The sequence below is a fragment of the Physella acuta genome, unplaced genomic scaffold (assembly GCF_028476545.2).
Source record: "Physella acuta isolate Inbredline_101_S28 unplaced genomic scaffold, ASM2847654v3 ptg000079l, whole genome shotgun sequence".
In the NCBI taxonomy this organism is placed as follows: domain Eukaryota; kingdom Metazoa; phylum Mollusca; class Gastropoda; family Physidae; genus Physella; species Physella acuta.
This window is the reverse complement of record NW_026731599.1, coordinates 2,622,748-2,644,906: the sequence shown is the minus strand read 5'-3', so window position 1 is coordinate 2,644,906 and position 22,159 is coordinate 2,622,748. Positions and strand designations below refer to the sequence as shown.

The 22,159-nt window shown below is 45.1% G+C and overlaps 2 protein-coding genes across 3 annotated transcripts in view; one reads left to right on the top strand and one right to left on the bottom strand.

Annotated features, from left to right (window-relative positions):
* Positions 1 to 950: 950 nt before the first annotated feature.
* LOC131956846 (phosphorylated adapter RNA export protein) lies at positions 951 to 11,389 on the top strand. Its single transcript, XM_059321460.1, has 5 exons — positions 951 to 1,089; positions 4,754 to 5,297; positions 6,993 to 7,084; positions 7,918 to 8,060; positions 8,793 to 11,389. The coding sequence occupies exons 1-5, from the start codon at positions 1,021 to 1,023 to the stop codon at positions 9,106 to 9,108; spliced, it is 1,164 nt and encodes a 387-aa protein (XP_059177443.1). The 5' UTR covers positions 951 to 1,020; the 3' UTR covers positions 9,109 to 11,389.
* Positions 11,390 to 11,721: 332 nt separating this feature from the next.
* LOC131956900 (sodium/nucleoside cotransporter 1-like) overlaps positions 11,722 to 22,159 on the bottom strand; it is a 28,295-nt gene continuing 17,857 nt past the window's right edge. For both annotated transcript variants that reach the window (XM_059321531.1, XM_059321538.1), the window contains 3 exons: positions 16,597 to 16,765; positions 13,060 to 13,239; positions 11,722 to 12,154 (listed from right to left, as the gene is read on the bottom strand). In XM_059321531.1, the coding sequence (XP_059177514.1) occupies positions 12,143 to 12,154; positions 13,060 to 13,239; positions 16,597 to 16,765 (361 nt within the window). In that variant the 3' untranslated portion in view covers positions 11,722 to 12,142. The remainder of the gene's footprint in view (positions 12,155 to 13,059; positions 13,240 to 16,596; positions 16,766 to 22,159) is intronic.

Sequence of the window (22,159 nt, the reverse complement as noted above, 5' to 3'; positions counted from 1 at the left end):
TATATATATATATATATATATATATATATATATATATATATATATATATATATATATATATATAGTTTTTAATGCTATAATACTTTTGGGGAGTATACAAAAATGAATCATCTTAGGGATCGTATACCTCCATTCAAAATTATGAATGTTGTAAAACCATTGTTATTTACAAATGTATACTTATAGGCATAGGCCATATCATACACACACATATATATGTATATATATATATATATATATACAGTGGCGCAGGCAAGGGGGTACCCCTATATAATTATATATATATATATATATATATATATATATATATATATATATATATATATATATATATATATATATATATATATATATATATATGATTGTATACCTATGGAAATGTGTTTGAACCCCTCCCATGACAAATTCCTGGCTACGCCACTGTATATATATACATATATATATATATATATATATATATATATATATATATATATATATATATATATACATATATATATGGTGAACGGAAAAAAGTCACATTTTTTGCTAGGAAAAATGTTACAGAAAAAAGTCTCAAAGGAAAAATTTTATCGAAAAAAGTCACAGAAATAAAGTTACAGAAGAAAAGTCACAAAACTCTTTTAAGAAATAATTTGCTTTTATTGTTAATAATTGTAAAATTGTGTGTGTTTATTGGTGTGTGTTGTTTTTGTTTTGGTAGCCTAATATTAATAATATACGTAAAAGCAGTAAGGTTTATAACAATAATACGTAAAAAATAATATGACGTAATTTACACAGCAACCTCAACTTTTGTTACGTGTTTAGTTATATACGCGGTAGAAATATTAATTACAAAATGATAGGCATCGGACATAGAAATCTATTTCTACTTTCTAGATCTACAAATTTTATTTATTTCAATCGTTGCTCTGTTTTATTTTAGAGAGTTTTACTGCCAAACGAAATTTTATTTACGTTTGGCATAAAAGAGTTCAATATGACTTCCTTGTAAAATTTATTGACATAAAATATAAAATGGCTAGTTTCACTGCCGACGTTGAAGAGGGAGAGATTACAGATTCAGATGGTGAAAAGATAAACGAAGTAATGAAAATTTTGGTCATTATATGCTATATATAACGTTTAGATCTAGATCTAGATCAATCTTTGGATACAAACTAAAATTGCTAATAAAATTTAAAAAATGCAGTTGCACGGTAGGTAGGTGGTTGGCTACTCACTACTCTGACTCAAAACTGATTTTTCAAATCAGTCACACATCACAATAGCTAGAAATAGACTCTAGCTAGATCTAGATCTAATGACAATTAATTTTGGGTTTTCTGCATAGTACTAATAATTCTAAGAACGTGGATACCAATTTTAAATTTTATGTCTAGGACAATTAGAAAAAAAGTTATGCACTTACTTAAGAAACAGATTTTTTTTAGTAAAATCGCCCGCGACTTGTAATGTGAAAAACAGGTGACTCCTTAAATTTTAATAATTATTTCACATGTTGATGAGGATTTATGTTTTAAAAAATACAAAAATGTTTCCTTGTTTGTCAAGTTGTTTCATTTATGTAGGCCTACCTGTCCAGTTTTTAAACAATTGAATTAAAACTTTTCAGTAATAAATGAAGACTAGCGATGTTTCCAACAGATGCAACCATGCTCATTTACTATAGCAGCCATCTTGTTTAAGTATTATTTTTATAAACTTATAGAGCTAGATTCAGGGGTAAGCCACTCTATTTTACAAATGGCTGCTGTTTATATAGCAAATCTTGTTCGCAGTTAATTTCTGGCCTATATTGATATATTTAGCCATTGATTTGATTGATTTAGGTTTATTATTCATTTATCTATAATATTTGACACAAACATATCACAATACACATTTATTAAAGCCTTGACAATGAGGTAACATTTTTGTACATTACTAACCGCCGGCGATTTTAATACCCAAAACGATAGATTACCCAAAATCTATAACAGCTATACTATACCCATTCTCTAACTTAATTCCAGTAAAAGAGTAGATCAGTTGATGCCCCTATTTTTTAAAACTTGTATGCAAGTTAAAGATTTACATTTTTTGTCCTAAAAATCATACTACACCATATTTACCAAAAATTTGAAAGGACGAAAAACTCACAAAAATTACCAACTTTCACAAAACCACTAGAATTCTTCTATCTATTGCATGCACAATAATCACTTTTATATCGATTTAAAAGGGAAAATGTAACCTAATTATGTAAATTAAATTGAGTGTTATAAATAATGCAGTTAAATTTCTAGATTTGAGAAAATAAGGTGGGGGTTAAAATTGTATGCCTCAACACGGCTTTGAGTCAGTATTTGACAAAACATTAATAAAATATTACGAATATGTGAAAAAAGTTAGTTATTTGTAACTACATTTAACCTACATTTAAAAAGAAATATTCTCGGTAAAATAATTTAGTGTTAGATAGCTGAAAAACTTTAATAAAAGTACACCATTTCTGAATTAAAATTGGGCCAAGATTAAAAGTAAGGTCCTATTATTAGACTTGTTTTTTTTTTTAGCAAATTACGACCTGTAAATGAAGAAAAAAGAAATACCGGCTGATAAAGTATAAGCCCATAACTGTATAGACTACTCGAATTATATATTTAGCAGATAGTTTGGACATTTTAAATCGGATAATCATTTCTTATTAGTGTTCTTATCGAAATTTTCTGTACTTTTCTCTCAACACGTTACTGGCGAAAAACTAGGTCAGCATGACCTTTACTAAATATATTGAAATTTTACAGATTAACTTTAGTTTTAAATTATAAATACTAAAATATTTTCACATTTTATTGTAGGCCTATTCTCTTTAATATTGAACTGTTTTTATTGTGATATAATGCGTAAGAAAAAATAGATTTCTATTCAAGCACATCAGGGTTCTGATCGGGGCTGGGTTTATATTTTATTGGTAAAAAATTTTGAAATGCGTCGGCGAACGACACATTGTTTTGGTATTGCAGTTTGCCATTTGCACCTTGTTTGATATTGTAAAGATATTTCCGCATTTAAATAGAAAATGGACGATCTTTCTAACCATGCTAGTAGAAAATTTGTATTTTTAGTGCATTTTGGTGAACATTCTACTTTTTGGAGAAAATTTGAGAATTTAGCTGTTGTTACTAAATTAATTTATTGACATTTTATACAAGACTATAGATCATTCAATCCTGCGTACATTAAGCTAGGTTTAGAATTTGTGTGTCACATGCCGCCGAAGCGCAAAGCATCAGAAAGTGATAAGGGTAAAATGGGTCTGTCTTTTAGCCAATAAAAATCGTTGGGGTGAAGTTTTTCAAGCTACAAAAACATGTATTCTTCCTTTACCAATATAAAAACAAACAACACATTAATGTAGAGCTTATTTGGATTTCCTGTGATTGCCTGCCCATGTTTTCTTGTCAATGGGGGGAAAATCCTGACAGGGTATAGGGGTCACTGTGAGTTTGGTTTAGATATCACTATCCCAATTTGATGATGTCATTTTGTTTCTCTCCCCCCCCCCCCCCCCCCCCCCCTCCCCCCCACCAGCAAAAGAAAATTGTGTTTGGGTCATTGTTAATTCACATGAGCTTGTAAGCCAACTACCACGCTTGCGGGATTGTAAGCCAACTACCACGCTTTCGGGATTGTAAGCCAACTACCACGCTTGCGTGATTGTAAGCCAACTACCACGCTTGCGTGATTGTAAGCCAACTACCACACTTGCGGGATTGTAAGCCAACTACCACACTTGCGGGATTGTAAGCCAACTACCACACTTGCGGGATTGTAAGCCAACTACCACACTTGCGGGATTGTAAGCCAACTACCACACTTGCGGGATTGTAAGCCAACTACCACACTTGGGGGATTATCGTTACAGAAACCAGGCTTGGAAGATGTGGCCTTTATTTCTTTTTTTTTTTGGTACTTTTAAAGACAATAAGGCTTTTTTTATTTATTTACGTGTAGCAATCAAATTTACACTGCTTATATTTATATTTCAGTATATATTAAAATTTTTGTCACTACAACTTTTTGATAGAACTACTGGTCAGAATTCTACAAGGTCTGAAAAATCGCACTCTTTCTAGTATGCAAAAACTTAAAAATTTGCTTATTATTTACCATAAACTTTTTTCTATGAAAGCCAATACAATTCCCTCGTGACAAAAGTTTTATTTTTGCTTAAAGAACAACTTCTGAAAATATAGTGGGCATTGTTTCATGAATAAAAAAGTAGAAGGCGTTTTAATGATAAAAAAACTACAGAGATAAACAGCAAAAAGTATCGAAAAGTAGGTCACAAAAATACCATTTCTGTGTAATTTGTAAAGCCGATTGTAAGCTTAGGGTGTTTCCGAGATGATGGAAATTACTATTATCAAATACATGAGAAATCCAGCTTTCCAATGATGCCAAATACAATATGATGATGGATATTAAACTCTTTGTAGGGAGGTTCTAAGGTTGGGGAAAATTATTATTTTTTAATTAATGAGGTGATAAAAATTGTATTTTCAACACATTAAAAATGTTCTCATTAAAGTTTTTATTTTCTTAATACAAAAATGGACAATGTATCCAAAAGTGCAGGGACCCATCATAGGTTGGCAACACAACTGGGTTTAGGTACCATGTTCTAATTCATATAAATTAATTTTTGTAGTGCCATGTAGAGACCAGAACAACGTCATTGACAATGTTTCAAACTTTATTTCAGCCACCACAGCAAATCTATCGCACCAAAATACCCCAAATTGTCATCAACTCAGAGGAGAGTAGTGATAGTGAAGATGACTACCCCAAACTGAAACGAACTCATGCTGGTAATGAAGATTACACCGTGCCTTTTGTCAACCCTTTGCTGGCAGCTAACCCACAGCCCAGTGTGAAGAAAAGAAACAACATCTGGGGCTCTGTGCTGACAGAGCAGGTGCTGGCCCAGGAGGTGAAGTCCTTCTCTGTGGGCAGCACAGTACTGGATGAGAGGGATGTTGAAAGCTACGACTACACCAAAGCCAGGGAAGATGAGAGACCAGCACTAAAGGTGCATGTCGTTGATGATTCCATATTTGCTGATGACACCAAGAGAGAGGACACAAGACAACGCAAAAGAAAACATTGTAAAGATAATGAATATTTTGGTAAAAAAAGGTTGAACAAGCACAGACTGAGAAGTCTGACAGTAACAGCAAACAGCAGCCTGCTGGAGGTGGTAGAGGCCATCACAAAGGGCTTGTCTGAACCCAAGGTTGAGCTCTTCAGTAAGTTGTCACTCTCATCTGACAGTAGGTTGTCACTCACTCTCATCTGACAGTAGGTTGTCACTCTCATCTGACAGTAGGTTGTCACTCACTCTCATCTGACAGTAGGTTTTCACTCTCATCTGACAGTAGGTTGTCACTCTCATCTGACAGTAGGTTGTCACTCTCATCTGACAGTAGGTTGTCACTCTCATCTGACAGTAGGTTGTCACTCACTCTCATCTGACAGTAGGTTGTCACTCTCATCTGACAGTAGGTTGTCACTCTCATCTGACAGTAGGTTGTCACTCTCATCTGACAGTAGGTTGTCACTCACTCTCATCTGACAGTAGGTTGTCACTCTCATCTGACAGTAGGTTGTCACTCTCATCTGACAGTAGGTTGTCACTCTCATCTGACAGTAGGTTGTCACTCTCATCTGACAGTAGGTTGTCACTCACTCTCATCTGACAGTAGGTTGTCACTCTCATCTGACAGTAGGTTGTCACTCTCATCTGACAGTAGGTTGTCACTCTCATCTGACAGTAGGTTGTCACTCACTCTCATCTGACAGTAGGTTGTCACTCTCATCTGACAGTAGGTTCTCACTCTCATCTGACAGTAGGTTGTCACTCTCATCTGACAGTAGGTTGTCACTCTCATCTGACAGTAGGTTGTCACTCTCATCTGACAGTAGGTTGTCACTCTCATCTGACAGTAGGTTGTCACTCTCATCTGACAGTAGGTTGTCACTCTCATCTGACAGTAGGTTGTCACTCATTCTCATCTGACAGTAGGTTGTCACTCTCATCTGACAGTAGGTTGTCACTCTCATCTGACAGTAGGTTGTCATTCTCATCTGACAGTAGGTTGTCACTCTCATCTGACAGTAGGTTCTCACTCTCATCTGACAGTAGGTTGTCACTCACTCTCATCTGACAGTAGGTTGTCACTCACTCTCATCTGACAGTAGGTTGTCACTCTCATCTGACAGTAGGTTGTCACTCTCATCTGACAGTAGGTTGTCACTCTCATCTGACAGTAGGTTGTCACTCTCATCTGACAGTAGGTTGTCACTCTCATCTGACAGTAGGTTGTCACTCTCATCTGACAGTAGGTTGTCACTCACTCTCATCTGACAGTAGGTTGTCACTCTCATCTGACAGTAGGTTGTCACTCACTCTCATCTGACAGTAGGTTGTCACTCTCATCTGACAGTAGGTTGTCACTCTCATCTGACAGTAGGTTGTCACTCACTCTCATCTGACAGTAGGTTGTCACTCACTCTCATCTGACAGTAGGTTGTCACTCACTCTCATCTGTCAGTAGGTTGTCAGTCTCATCTGACAGTAGGTTCATGATTACATGAAGCATGATTACATAAACCATGATTACATGAAGCATGATTACATAAACCATGATTACATGAAGCATGATTACATAAACCATGATTACATGAAGCATGATTACATAAACCATGATTACATGAAGCATGATTACATGAAGCATGATTACATAAACCATGATTACATAAACCATGACTACATAAACCATGATTACATGAAGCATGATTACATAACCCATGATTACATGAAGCATGATTACATGAAGCATGATTACATAAACCATGATTACATGAAGCATGACTACATAAACCATGATTACATGAAGCATGATTACATAAACCATGATTACATGAAGCATGTATTTCTTCAGCCCAGATAGTGCAGGCCGTGGGGCATGAGACAGCCATCAAGTTGTACCAGATGACAGATCAAGTGGAGGCAGCTGGTGGCATGATGACATGTGTAATAGCCCACTCTTACCTTCTCATGTCTTGTGTGTAATAGCCCACTCTTTGGTTTACCCTCTCATGTCTTGTGTGTAATAGCCCACTCTTTGGTTTACCCTCTCATGTCTTGTGTGTAATAGCCCACTCTTTGGTTTACCCTCTCATGTCTTGTGTGTAATAGCCCACTCTTTGGTTTACCCTCTCATGTCTTGTGTGTAATAGTTGCCCTATATGTTGTATGTACCAGTTATATGTTGTATGTACCAGTTATATGTTGTATGTACCAGTTATATGTTGTATGTACCAGTTATATGTTGTATGTACCAGTTATATGTTGTATGTACCAGTTATATGTTGTATGTACCAGTTATATGTTGTATGTACCAGTTATATGTTGTATGCACCAGTTATATGTTGTATGCACCAGTTATATGTTGTATGCACCAGTTATATGTTGTATGTACCAGTTATATGTTGTATGTACAAGTTATATGTTGTATGTACCAGTTATATTTTGTATGTACCAGTTATATGTTGTATGTACCAGTTATATGTTGTATGCACCAGTTATATGTTGTATGCACCAGTTATATGTTGTATGCACCAGTTATATGTTGTATGTACCAGTTATATGTTGTATGTACCAGTTATATGTTGTATGTACCAGTTATATGTTGTATGTACCAGTTATATGTTGTATGTACCAGTTATATGTTGTATGTACCAGTTATATGTTGTATGTACCAGTTATATGTTGTATGTACCAGTTATATGTTGTATGTACCAGTTGTATGTACCAGTTATATGTTGTATGTACCAGTTATATGTTGTATGTACCATATGTTGTAGGATGGGTACAGACGCCGCAGCCCTGGTGGAGTGTACATACAGTTGCTCAAGTCTGACTCCAGTGTCCCCAGTGAAACCATACAAAAGTTGTTTGAGGCAGACCAGCTACAGTGGAAGAAAAACATTCAAGAGAGAAGAAAAATGTAAGAAATTTATTTTCTTTAGAGATCTGTGCCCCTTTTAAAGAGCACTTGAGGGATACATTGGGCCACTACATTTGTTTTAAAGAGCACTTGCCACCAGGGATAATGCATTGATGAAACCCTACTAAAATGTTTAGTCACTCTAGTGTGTAAGACTAGACCGCAGCATCACAAGATTGATATGCTAGTAACACATTTTGTTGTCATTGGGAAAGAGATTTTGATGTATACAATGTGTAGGTGTCAATTTCTCATCTCTTGGCCGCCCATATTTCATTCTGTTGTAGCCTAATAGTCAAGTTGTTTTTTTAGCGCAATTTCCATACTGGACAATTGCGATTATTAACTCGTTCTGGATGGATGTGTGTCCAATGTGTGTCCGCAGCTTTAAGTCGTATCTCCTCCTCAATGAAGCAATATCGAGGACTAGTTCCAAAAGCAAATATGTTAAGCAAGTTCCGAGGATGATTGTGGGCCAAAAAAATTCCCGGAATTCCTTCCTGGATTTCCTGGAAAAGCTAAAAAACCTCGAAAAAATGCAGTTTTTGGCCCATATCTCAGCAACCAGACCACTTAGCGACTTGAAACATTTACCAATCGATTCCTGCCATAATTTAGAACAATATTGCCAAAGAAAGTTTTCAAAAATATCCTTTCATTCGGTCACAAAAAATTAATTAAGGAAATTGCGCTTAAATTGTCACTAGACTTTTTATTAACTTGTTTGTACAGAAAAAAAGCTGCGCGCAGAAAATTTAAAAAGCATAAGAAAAAGATGGAGGTGGACGCCATAGACCAGGTGTTGGCCCCCCCTGAAGACAGCAATGACAACAGTGACTTGCTGGACAGGCCAACCACACCTGAGCCTAAAGATGACTCATCTGATGGCCCCTGGGGGCCGGCCGAGGAAGAGGAGGATGAAGATATTGCTGAAGCCATAGCCAAAGCTAAGGCAGCCCTCATCAAACGCCAGAGGGAGCTAACAATGTGTGCTAGTCAGGGGGACAACCCAAGTAATGATGCTGGTGATATGGAAGAGATGACTTGATATAACGTATGATGTTGGTGATATGGAAGAGATGACTTGATATAACGTATGATGTTGGTGATATGGAAGAGATGACTTGATATAACGTATGATGTTGGTGATATGGAAGAGATGACTTGATATAACGTATGATGTTGGTGATATGGAAGAGATGGCTTGATATATCATTGTTGTATGATGCTGGTGATATGGAAGAGATGACTTGATATATCATTGTTGTATGATGTTGGTGATATGGAAGAGATGACTTGATATAACGTATGATGTTGGTGATATGGAAGAGATGACTTGATATATCGTATGATGTTGGTGATATGGAAGAGATGACTTGATATATCGTATGATGTTGGTGATATGGAAGAGATGACTTGATATATCATTGTTGTATGATGTTGGTGATATGGAAGAGATGACTTGATATAACCTATGATGTTGGTGATATGGAAGAGATGACTTGATATATCATTGTTGTATGATGTTGGTGATATGGAAGAGATGACTTGATATAACGTATGATGTTGGTGATATGGAAGAGATGACTTGATATATCATTGTTGTATGATGTTGGTGATATGGAAGAGATGACTTGATATAACGTATGATGTTGGTGATATGGAAGAGATGACTTGATATATCATTGTTGTATGATGCTGGTGATATGGAAGAGACGACTTGATATATCATTGTTGTATGATGTTGGTGATATGGAAGAGATGGCTTGATATATCATTGTTGTATGATGCTGGTGATATGGAAGAGATGACTTGATATATCATTGTTGTATGATGTTGGTGATATGGAAGAGATGACTTGATATAACGTATGATGTTGGTGATATGGAAGAGATGACTTGATATATCATTGTTGTATGATGTTGGTGATATGGAAGAGATGACTTGATATAACGTATGATGTTGGTGATATGGAAGAGATGACTTGATATATCATTGTTGTATGATGCTGGTGATATGGAAGAGACGACTTGATATATCATTGTTGTATGATGTTGGTGATATGGAAGAGATGGCTTGATATATCATTGTTGTATGATGCTGGTGATATGGAAGAGATGACTTGATATATCATTGTTGTATGATGTTGGTGATATGGAAGAGATGACTTGATATAACGTATGATGTTGGTGATATGGAAGAGATGACTTGATATAACGTATGATGTTGGTGATATGGAAGAGATGACTTGATATATCATTGTTGTATGATGTTGGTGATATGGAAGAGATGACTTGATATAACGTATGATGTTGGTGATATGGAAGAGATGACTTGATATATCATTGTTGTATGATGTTGGTGATATGGAAGAGATGACTTGATATAACGTATGATGTTGGTGATATGGAAGAGATGACTTGATATATCATTGTTGTATGATGTTGGTGATATGGAAGAGATGACTTGATATAACGTATGATGTTGGTGATATGGAAGAGATGACTTGATATATCATTGTTGTATGATGCTGGTGATATGGAAGAGATGACTTGATATATCATTGTTGTATGATGTTGGTGATATGGAAGAGATGACTTGATATATCATTGTTGTATGATGCTGGTGATATGGAAGAGATGACTTGATATATCGTTGTTTTATGATGCTGGTGATATGGAAGAGATGACTTGATATATCGTTGTTTTATGATGTTGGTGATATGGAAGAGATGACTTGATATATCATTGTTGTATGATGCTGGTGATATGGAAGAGATGACTTGATATATCATTGTTGTATGATGTTGGTGATATGGAAGAGATGACTTGATATATCATTGTTGTATGATGCTGGTGATATGGAAGAGATGACTTGATATATCGTTGTTTTATGATGCTGGTGATATGGAAGAGATGACTTGATATATCGTTGTTTTATGATGTTGGTGATATGGAAGAGATGACTTGATATATCATTGTAGTATGATGCTGGTGATATGGAAGAGATGACTTGATATATCATTGTTGTATGATGCTGGTGATATGGAAGAGATGACTTGATATATCATTGTTGTATGATGTTGGTGATATGGAAGAGATGACTTGATATATGATTGTTGTATGATGTTGGTGATATGGAAGAGATGATGATATGATTGTATGAGGTAGGGAATGATGCTGGTTTATGTAAATATAGTTCCTGCTTGTATGAATGCTTTCATATTTTTATAGCAAACAATGTTAGAGAAACATTGATACAAGTTTTTATTTGCTTATGTTTTTGTTACCTTTTTGTAATTAGTTGTGTTATAAAATTTGACTTGAAACTTGAGTTTTGTCAAGATTTGCGTGACTCATCATTCTTATTGTCCTGTCGTATCTAATATCTTGTCAAAAGTTAGTCCTGATATTAGTTTATTTATGTACTCATATAATGGGGGATAGAGTAAGGACATTATTTATGTACTCATATACTGGGGAATAGACTGTAAGGACATTATTTATGTACACATATACTGGGGAATAGACTGTAAGGACATTATTTATGTACTCATATAATGGGGAATAGACTAAGGACATTATTTATGTACTCATATAATGGGGAATAGACTAAGGACATTATTTATGTACACATATACTGGGGAATAGACTAAGGACATTATTTATGTACACATATACTGGGGAATAGACTAAGGACATTATTTATGTACACATATACTGGGGAATAGACTAAGGACATTATTTATGTACTCATATAATGGGGAATAGACTGTAAGGACATTATTTATGTACACATATACTGGGGAATAGACTGTACTGGGTACTGAAATAGGTTCACTTGTGCATGTGTACTGACATTACACACTTAAGTAAATTACATCACATAAAAATAGTCTTTGCAGCACCATTGTTCCCCTCACATTGATATGTTTTTCAGTTGACCTTGACCCTCACATTGATGTGTTTTTCAGTTGACCTTGACCCTCACATTGATGTGGTTTTCAGTTGACCTTGATCGTCAGAATGATGTGTTTTTCGGTTGACCTTGACCCTCACATGATGAGTTTGGGGGTAAATCTGTCAGAAGCAAACCTGGAAATAAATAATTTTTTAATGCCCTCTTTTAACATGGTACAAGACCTTGGGTCGAAACGTCAGTAGTATTTGTAACTGTCTTTAACTTGTGAGTTAACGAACACTATCTTCTCTTAACGTGGTACAAGACTTAATGCCTTACATCCTCTCTGCTGCATGTCCTCTGTCCTACATGACCCCCTCACCACCCTCACCCTACTGACCTCTGCCCTGCATGACCCTCACCCTACATGACCCCTGTCAACCCCTCACCCTACATGACCCCTGTCAACCCCTCACCCTACATGACCCCTGTCAAGCCCTCAGCCTTCCACGCCCCGCCTGTACCTGCGATGCAGGCGGTCATCATGTTGGTCAGCATGCCGCCGTAGAGCGCCGAGACTGCCAGCTGGGAGACGAGGTTGATCTTGCTGGGCAGCACAGAGCGTAGCGCCGCCAGCTGGATGCCCACAGAGCCGAGGTTCGCGTACCCACACAGTGCATAGGTAGCCAGGAGCTCGGACCTCACCTAGACGTCCATAGGCTTGGTCAGGTGGTTGGGGGTGGGGGTCATCTCATGTTTGGGGTGGTTGAGATGTTTGGGGGTGTTTGAGAGTAATTGAGATGTTTGAGGGTCGTTCATGTCATATTTGGGGTGTTTGAAAGTAATTGAGATGTTTGAGGGGCGTTCATGTCATATTTGGGGTGTTTGAAAGTAATTGAGATGTTTGAGGGTCGCTCATGTCATATTTGGGGTGTTTGAAAATAATTGAGATGTTTGAGGGTCGTTCATGTCATATTTGGGGTGTTTGAAAGTAATTGAGATGTTTGAGGGTCGTTCATGTCATATTTGGGGTGTTTGAAAGTAATTGAGATGTTTGGGGGGTGTAGTCCGATGAGAATCTAATGGCAACTTTATCTACCTTTAACTTAGGGCCATCAAGACAATGGGTCCGTGTTTTGATCATCGTGGCCAGTCTCTCGTAAGCCACAAATTCATTGATACAAGTCTTGATGACAAACAGCTGGGCCACAAGAGCGGCGTCTTCCCACTCGACCCCCATCAAGTAGACCAGGGGCTGGAGGAGGGTGCCACAGATCATCTGAAACAAATACATAGGGGAGGCAACCTAGTAGTCTCTACACGGGGAGACAACCTAGTAGTCTCTACACGGGGAGACAACCTAGTAGTCTCAGGGAGACAACCTAGTAGTCTCTACACGGGGAGACAACCTAGTAGTCTCTACACGGGGAGGCAACCTAGTAATCTACACAGGGAGACAACCTAGTAGTCTCTACACGGGGAGACAACCTAGTAGTCTACACGGGGAGTAAACCTAGTAGTCTCAACACAGGGAGACAACCTAGTAGTCTCAGGGAGACAACCTAGTAGTCTCTACACGGGGAGTAAACCTAGTAGTCTCAACACAGGGGAGACAACCTAGTAGTCTCAGGGAGACAACCTAGTAGTCTCAGGGAGACAACCTAGAAGTCTCAGGGAGACAACCTAGTAGTCTCTACACGGGGAGACAACCTAGTAGTCTCTACACGGGGAGTAAACCTAGTAGTCTCAACACAGGGGAGACAACCTAGTAGTCTCAGGGAGACAACCTAGTAGTCTCAGGGAGACAACCTAGAAGTCTCAGGGAGACAACCTAGTAGTCTCTACACGGGGAGACAACCTAGTAGTCTCAGGGAGACAACCTAGAAGTCTCTACACGGGGAGACAACCTAGTAGTCTCTACACGGGGAGACAACCTAGTAGTCTCTACACGGGGAGACAACCTAGTAGTCTCAGGGAGACAACCTAGAAGTCTCTACACGGGGAGACAACCTAGTAGTCTCTACACGGGGAGACAACCTAGTAGTCTCTACACGGGGAGACAACCTAGTAATCTACACAGGGAGACAACCTAGTAGTCTCTACACGGGGAGACAACCTAGTAGTCTCTACACGGGGAGACAACCTAGTAGTCTCAGGGAGACAACCTAGAAGTCTCTACACGGGGAGACAACCTAGTAGTCTCTACACGGGGAGACAACCTAGTAGTCTCTACACGGGGAGACAACCTAGTAATCTACACAGGGAGACAACCTAGTAGTGTCTACACGGGGAGTAAACCTAGTAGTCTCAACACAGGGAGACAACCTAGTAGTCTCAGGGAGACAACCTAGTAGTCTCTACACGGGGAGACAACCTAGTAGTCTCTACACGGGGAGACAACCTAGTAGTCTCTACACGGGGAGACAACCTAGTAGTCTCAGGGAGACAACCTAGTAGTCTCAGGGAGACAACCTAGAAGTCTCTACACGGGGAGACAACCTAGTAGTCTCTACACGGGGAGACAACCTAGTAATCTACACGGGAAGACAACCTAGTAGTCTCTACACAGGGAGACAACCTAGTAGTCTCTTCACAGGGAGACAACCTAGTAGTCTCTACACGGGGAGACAACCTAGTAGTCTCAGGGAGACAACCTAGTAGTCTCAGGGAGACAACCTAGTAGTCTCTACACGGGGAGACAACCTAGTAGTCTCAGGGAGACAACCTAGTAGTCTCAGGGAGACAACCTAGTAGTCTCTACACAGGGAGACAACCTAGTAGTCTCAGGGAGACAACCTAGAAGTCTCTACACAGGGAGACAACCTAGTAGTCTCAGGGAGACAACCTAGAAGTCTCTACACAGGGAGACAACCTAGTAGTCTCTACACAGGGAGACAACCTAGTAGTCTCTACACGGGGAGACAACCTAGTAGTCTCAGGGAGACAACCTAGTAGTCTCTACACGGGGAGACAACCTAGTAGTCTCTACACGGGGAGACAACCTAGTAGTCTCAGGGAGACAACCTAGAAGTCTCTACACAGGGAGACAACCTAGTAGTCTCTACACAGGGAGACAACCTAGTAGTCTCAGGGAGACAACCTAGAAGTCTCTACACAGGGAGACAACCTAGTAGTCTCTACACGGGGAGACAACCTAGTAGTCTCAGGGAGACAACCTAGAAGTCTCTACACAGGGAGACAACCTAGTAGTCTCTACACAGGGAGACAACCTAGTAGTCTCTACACAGGGAGACAACCTAGTAGTCTCAGGGAGACAACCTAGTAGTCTCTACACGGGGAGACAACCTAGTAGTCTCTACACGGGGAGACAACCTAGTAGTCTCTACACGGGGAGACAACCTAGTAGTCTCAGGGAGACAACCTAGAAGTCTCTACACAGGGAGACAACCTAGTAGTCTCTACACAGGGAGACAACCTAGTAGTCTCTACACAGGGAGACAACCTAGTAGTCTCTACACGGGGAGACAACCTAGTAGTCTCAGGGAGACAACCTAGAAGTCTCTACACAGGGAGACAACCTAGTAGTCTCTACACAGGGAGACAACCTAGTAGTCTCTACACGGGGAGACAACCTAGTAGTCTCAGGGAGACAACCTAGTAGTCTCTACACGGGGAGACAACCTAGTAGTCTCTACACGGGGAGACAACCTAGTAGTCTCTACACGGGGAGACAACCTAGTAGTCTCTACACGGGGAGACAACCTAGTAGTCTCTACACGGGGAGACAACCTAGTAGTCTCTACACGGGGAGACAACCTAGTAGTCTCTACACGGGGAGACAACCTAGTAGTCTCTACACAGGGAGACAACCTAGTAGTTTCAGGGAGACAACCTAGTAGTCTCAGGGAGACAACCTAGTAGTCTCTACACGGGGAGACAACCTAGTAGTCTCTACACAGGGAGACAACCTAGTAGTTTCTACACGGGGAGACAACCTAGTAGTCTCTACACAGGGAGACAACCTAGAAGTCTCAGGGAGACAACCTAGTAGTCTCAGGGAGACAACCTAGTAGTCTCTACACGGGGAGACAACCTAGTAGTCTCTACACAGGGAGACAACCTAGTAGTTTCAGGGAGACAACCTAGTAGTCTCAGGGAGACAACCTAGTAGTCTCTACACAGGGAGACAACCTAGTAGTCTCTACACAGGGGAGACAACCTAGTAGTCTCAGGGAGACAACCTAGTAGTCTCAGGGAGACAACCTAGTAGTCTCAGGGAGACAACCTAGAAGTCTCTACACGGGGAGACAACCTAGTAGTCTCAGGGAGACAACCTAGTAGTCTCTACACAGGGAGACAACCTAGTAGTTTCTACACGGGGAGACAACCTAGTAGTCTCTACACGGGAACATTTTTATTGACAAAATAATATTTGACGAAAGTCTTTTTTGACCGATTTAACGCGGTTGATTGGTAATATTCAATATTTACTGTTTTGACGCCACTCACAAATTTTGCTGACAGCCCCCCCCCCCCTCCAAGACTTCAGACAGCCCCACGTCCCCACACACCACTAGTAATGAAATACATCCCAGACCAATTCGGCGTGTAAAAGCGCATTGAGGTCTAGAGATCCCAGTTCAGAGACAGGACTGAGAAAACAAGGGGAACAAACCTCAAAGTCAAGGCCATTGTAACAGACGATGTTCCCCAACCAGGCGATCACGTGATTGATGAAATACAGCACGGAGACCCACGTGATCAGGTGGGCGGTGATGCTGGCAACCAATGAGACAACAGAAGCAGCGCCACCTATGGCAGCTTCCATGATGTTAGTGTAAACCCTGAAACACAACATGCCCTTTAAACATTCACCCAATGAGATGCTGGGGCATAATGGTGGGGCACTATGCTGGGACTGGTGGGGCACTAGGCTGGGACAGGTGGGGCACTATGCTGGGACTGGTGGGGCACTATGCTGGGACTGGTGGGGCACTATGGTGGGACTGGTGGGGCACTATGGTGGGGCACTAGGCTGGTACTGGTGGGGCACTATGGTGGGGCACTATGGTGGTACTGGTGGGGCACTAGGCTGGTACTGGTGGGGCACTAGGCTGGTACTGGTGGGGCACTATGGTGGGGCACTAGGCTGGGACTGGTGGGGCACTATGCTGGGACTGGTGGGGCACTAGGCTGGGACTGGTGGGGCACTAGGCTGGTACTGGTGGGGCACTAGGCTGGGACTGGTGGGGCACTATGGTGGGACTGGTGGGGCACTAGGCTGGTACTGGTGGGGCACTAGGCTGGTACTGGTGGGGCACTATGGTGGGGCACTAGGCTGGGACTGGTGGGGCACTAGGCTGGTACTGGTGGGGCACTAGGCTGGTACTGGTGGGGCACTATGGTGGGGCACTAGGCTGGGACTGGTGGGGCACTATGCTGGGACAGGTGGGGCACTAGGCTGGGACTGGTGGGGCACTAGGCTGGGGCAGGTGGGGCACTATGGTGGGGCACTAGGCTGGTACTGGTGGGGCACTATGGTGGGGCACTTGGCTGGGACTGGTGGGGCACTATGCTGGGACTGGTGGGGCACTAGGCTGGTACTGGTGGGGCACTAGGCTGGTACTGGTGGGGCACTATGGTGGGGCACTAGGCTGGGACTGGTGGGGCACTAGGCTGGTACTGGTGGGGCACTAGGCTGGTACTGGTGGGGCACTATGGTGGGGCACTAGGCTGGGACTGGTGGGGCACTATGCTGGGACAGGTGGGGCACTAGGCTGGGACTGGTGGGGCACTAGGCTGGGACTGGTGGGGCACTAGGCTGGTACTGGTGGGGCACTATGGTGGGGCACTTGGCTGGGACTGGTGGGGCACTATGCTGGGACTGGTGGGGCACTATGGTGGGGCTGGTGGGGCACTATGGTGGGACTGGTGGGGCACTATGCTGGGACTGGTGGGGCACTATGGTGGGGCTGGTGGGGCACTATGGTGGGGCTGGTGGGGCACTATGGTGGGGCACTATGCTGGGACTGGTGGGGCACTATGCTGGGACTGGTGGGGCACTATGGTGGGACTGGTGGGGCAATATGCTGGGACTGGTGGGGCACTATGGTGGGACTGGTGGGGCACTATGGTGGGGCACTATGCTGGGACTGGTGGGGCACTATGCTGGGACTGGTGGGGCACTATGGTGGGGCTGGTGGGGCACTATGGTGGGACTGGTGGGGCACTATGGTGGGGCACTAGGCTGGGACTGGTGGGGCACTATGCTGGGACTGGTGGGGCACTATGGTGGGGCTGGTGGGGCACTATGGTGGGACTGGTGGGGCACTATGCTGGGACTGGTGGGGCACTATGGTGGGACTGGTGGGGCACTATGGTGGGACTGGTGGGGCACTATGCTGGGACTGGTGGGGCACTATGGTGGGACTGGTGGGGCACTATGGTGGGGCACTAGGCTGGGACTGGTGGGGCACTATGCTGGGACTGGTGGGGCACTATGGTGGGGCTGGTGGGGCACTATGGTGGGACTGGTGGGGCACTAGGCTGGTACTGGTGGGGCACTATACTGGGACTGGTGGGGCACTATGGTGGGGCACTAGGCTGGGACTGGTGGGGCACTATACTGGGACTGGTGGGGCACTATGGTGGTACTGGTGGGGCACTATGCTGGTACAGGTGGGGCACTATGGTGGGGCACTAGGATGGTACTGGTGGGGCACTAGGCTGGTACTGGTGGGGCACTATGCTGGTACTGGTGGGGCACTATGGTGGGGCACTAGGCTGGTACTGGTGGGGCACTAGGCTGGTACTGGTGGGGCACTATGCTGGTACTGGTGGGGCACTATGGTGGGGCACTAGGATGGTACTGGTGGGGCACTATGGTGGGGCACTAGGCTGGTACTGGTGAGGCACTATGGTGGGGCACTAGGCTGGTACTGGTGAGGCACTAGGCTGGTACTGGTGGGGCACTAGGCTGGGACAGGTGGGGCACTAGGCTGGTACTGGTGGGGCACTATGGTGGGACTGGTGGGGCACTATGCTGGGACTGGTGGGGCACTATGGTGGGACTGGTGGGGCACTATGGTGGGGCACTATGCTGGGACTGGTGGGGCACTATGCTGGGACTGGTGGGGCACTATGGTGGGGCTGGTGGGGCACTATGGTGGGACTGGTGGGGCACTATGCTGGGACTGGTGGGGCACTATGGTGGGGCTGGTGGGGCACTATGGTGGGACTGGTGGGGCACTATGGTGGGACTGGTGGGGCACTATGGTGGGGCACTATGCTGGGACTGGTGGGGCACTATGCTGGGACTGGTGGGGCACTATGGTGGGACTGGTGGGGCACTATGGTGGGACTGGTGGGGCACTATGGTGGGGCACTATGCTGGGACTGGTGGGGCACTATGCTGGGACTGGTGGGGCACTATGGTGGGGCTGGTGGGGCACTATGGTGGGACTGGTGTGGCACTATGGTGGGGCACTAGGCTGGGACTGGTGGGGCACTATGCTGGGACTGGTGGGGCACTATGGTGGGGCTGGTGGGGCACTATGGTGGGACTGGTGGGGCACTATGCTGGGACTGGTGGGGCACTATGGTGGGACTGGTGGGGCACTATGGGGGGACTGGTGGGGCACTATGCTGGGACTGGTGGGGCACTATGGTGGGACTGGTGGGGCACTATGGTGGGGCACTAGGCTGGGACTGGTGGGGCACTATGCTGGGACTGGTGGGGCACTATGGTGGGGCTGATGGGGCACTATGGTGGGACTGGTGGGGCACTAGGCTGGTACTGGTGGGGCACTATACTGGGACTGGTGGGGCACTATGGTGGGGCACTAGGCTGGGACTGGTGGGGCACTATACTGGGACTGGTGGGGCACTATGGTGGTACTGGTGGGGCACTATGCTGGTACAGGTGGGGCACTATGGTGGGGCACTAGGATGGTACTGGTGGGGCACTAGGCTGGTACTGGTGGGGCACTATGCTGGTACTGGTGGGGCACTATGGTGGGGCACTAGGCTGGTACTGGTGGGGCACTAGGCTGGTACTGGTGGGGCACTATGCTGGTACTGGTGGGGCACTATGGTGGGGCACTAGGATGGTACTGGTGGGGCACTATGGTGGGGCACTAGGCTGGTACTGGTGAGGCACTATGGTGGGGCACTAGGCTGGTACTGGTGAGGCACTAGGCTGGTACTGGTGGGGCACTAGGCTGGGACAGGTGGGGCACTAGGCTGGTACTGGTGGGGCACTATGCTGGTACAGGTGGGGCACTATGGTGGGGCACTAGGATGGTACTGGTGGGGCACTAGGCTGGTACTGGTGGGGCACTATGCTGGTACTGGTGGGGCACTATGGTGGGGCACTAGGCTGGTACTGGTGGGGCACTAGGCTGGTACTGGTGGGGCACTATGCTGGTACTGGTGGGGCACTATGGTGGGGCACTAGGATGGTACTGGTGGGGCACTATGGTGGGGCACTAGGCTTGTACTGGTGAGGCACTATGGTGGGGCACTAGGCTGGTACTGGTGAGGCACTATGGTGGGGCACTAGGATGGTACTGGTGGGGCACTATGGTGGGGCACTAGGCTGGTACTGGTGGGGCACTATGGTGGGGCACTAGGATGGTACTGGTGGGGCACTATGGTGGGACTGGTGGGGCACCATACTGGTACTGGTGGAGCACTAGGCCTGGTACTGGTGGGGCACTAGGCTGGGACAGGTGGGGCACTATGCTGGGACAGGTGGGGCACTATGCTGGTACTGGTGGGGCACTAGGCTGGGACAGGTGGGGCACTATGCTGGTCCTGTGTTGGGACTGGTGGGGCACTATGCTGGTACTGGTGGGGCACTAGGCTGGGACAGGTGGGGCACTAGGCTGGTACTGGTGGGGCACTAGGCTGGTACTGGTGAGGCACTATGGTGGGGCACTAGGATGGTACTGGTGGGGCACTAGGCTGGCACTGGTGGGGCACTATGGTGGGGCACTAGGCTGGTACTGGTGGGGCACTATGGTGGGGCACTAGGATGGTACTGGTGGGGCACTAGGCTGGGACAGGTGGGGCACTATGCTGGGACAGGTGGGGCACTATGCTGGGACTGGTGGGGCACTAGGCTGGTACTGGTGGGGCACTATGCTGGGACTGGTGGGGCACTATGGTGGGGCACTAGGCTGGTACTGGTGGGGCACTATGCTGGGACTGGTGGGGCACTAGGCTGGTACTGGTGGGGCACTAGGCTGGGACTGGTGGGGCACTATGGTGGGGCACTAGGCTGGTACTGGTGGGGCACTATGGTGGGGCACTAGGATGGTACTGGTGGGGCACTAGGCTGGGACAGGTGGGGCACTATGCTGGGACAGGTGGGGCACTATGTTTGGACAGGTGGGGCACTATGCTGGGACAGGTGGGGCACTATGCTGGGACTGGTGGGGCACTATGCTGGGACTGGTAGGGCACTATGGTGGGGCACTAGGCTGGTACTGGTGGGGCACTATGCTGGGACTGGTGGGGCACTATGGTGGGGCACTAGGCTGGGACTGGTGGGGCACTATGCTGGGACTGGTGGGGCACTAGGCTGGTACTGGTGGGGCACTAGGCTGGGACAGGTGGGGCACTAGGCTGGTACTGGTGGGGCACTATGCTGGTACTGGTGGGGCACTATGGTGGGGCACTAGGCTGGTACTGGTGGGGCACTAGGCTGGGACAGGTGGGGCACTAGGCTGGTACTGGTGGGGCACTAGGCTGGGACAGGTGGGGCACTAGGCTGGTACTGGTGGGGCACTAGGCTGGTACTGGTGGGGCACTAGGCTGGGACAGGTGGGGCACTAGGCTGGGACAGGTGGGGCACTAGGCTGGTACTGGTGGGGCACTATGCTGGGACAGGTGGGGCACTAGGCTGGTACTGGTGGGGCACTAGGCTGGTACTGGTGGGGCACTAGGCTGGTACTGGTGGGGCACTATGGTGGGGCACTAGGCTGGGACTGGTGGGGCACTATGCTGGGACAGGTGGGGCACTAGGCTGGGACTGGTGGGGCACTATGCTGGGACTGGTGGGGCACTATGGTGGGGCACTAGGCTGGTACTGGTGGGGCACTATGCTGGGACTGGTGGGGCACTATGGTGGTACTGGTGGGGCACTATGGTGGGGCACTAGGCTGGGACTGGTGGGGCACTATGCTGGGACAGGTGGGGCACTAGGCTGGGACTGGTGGGGCACTATGCTGGGACTG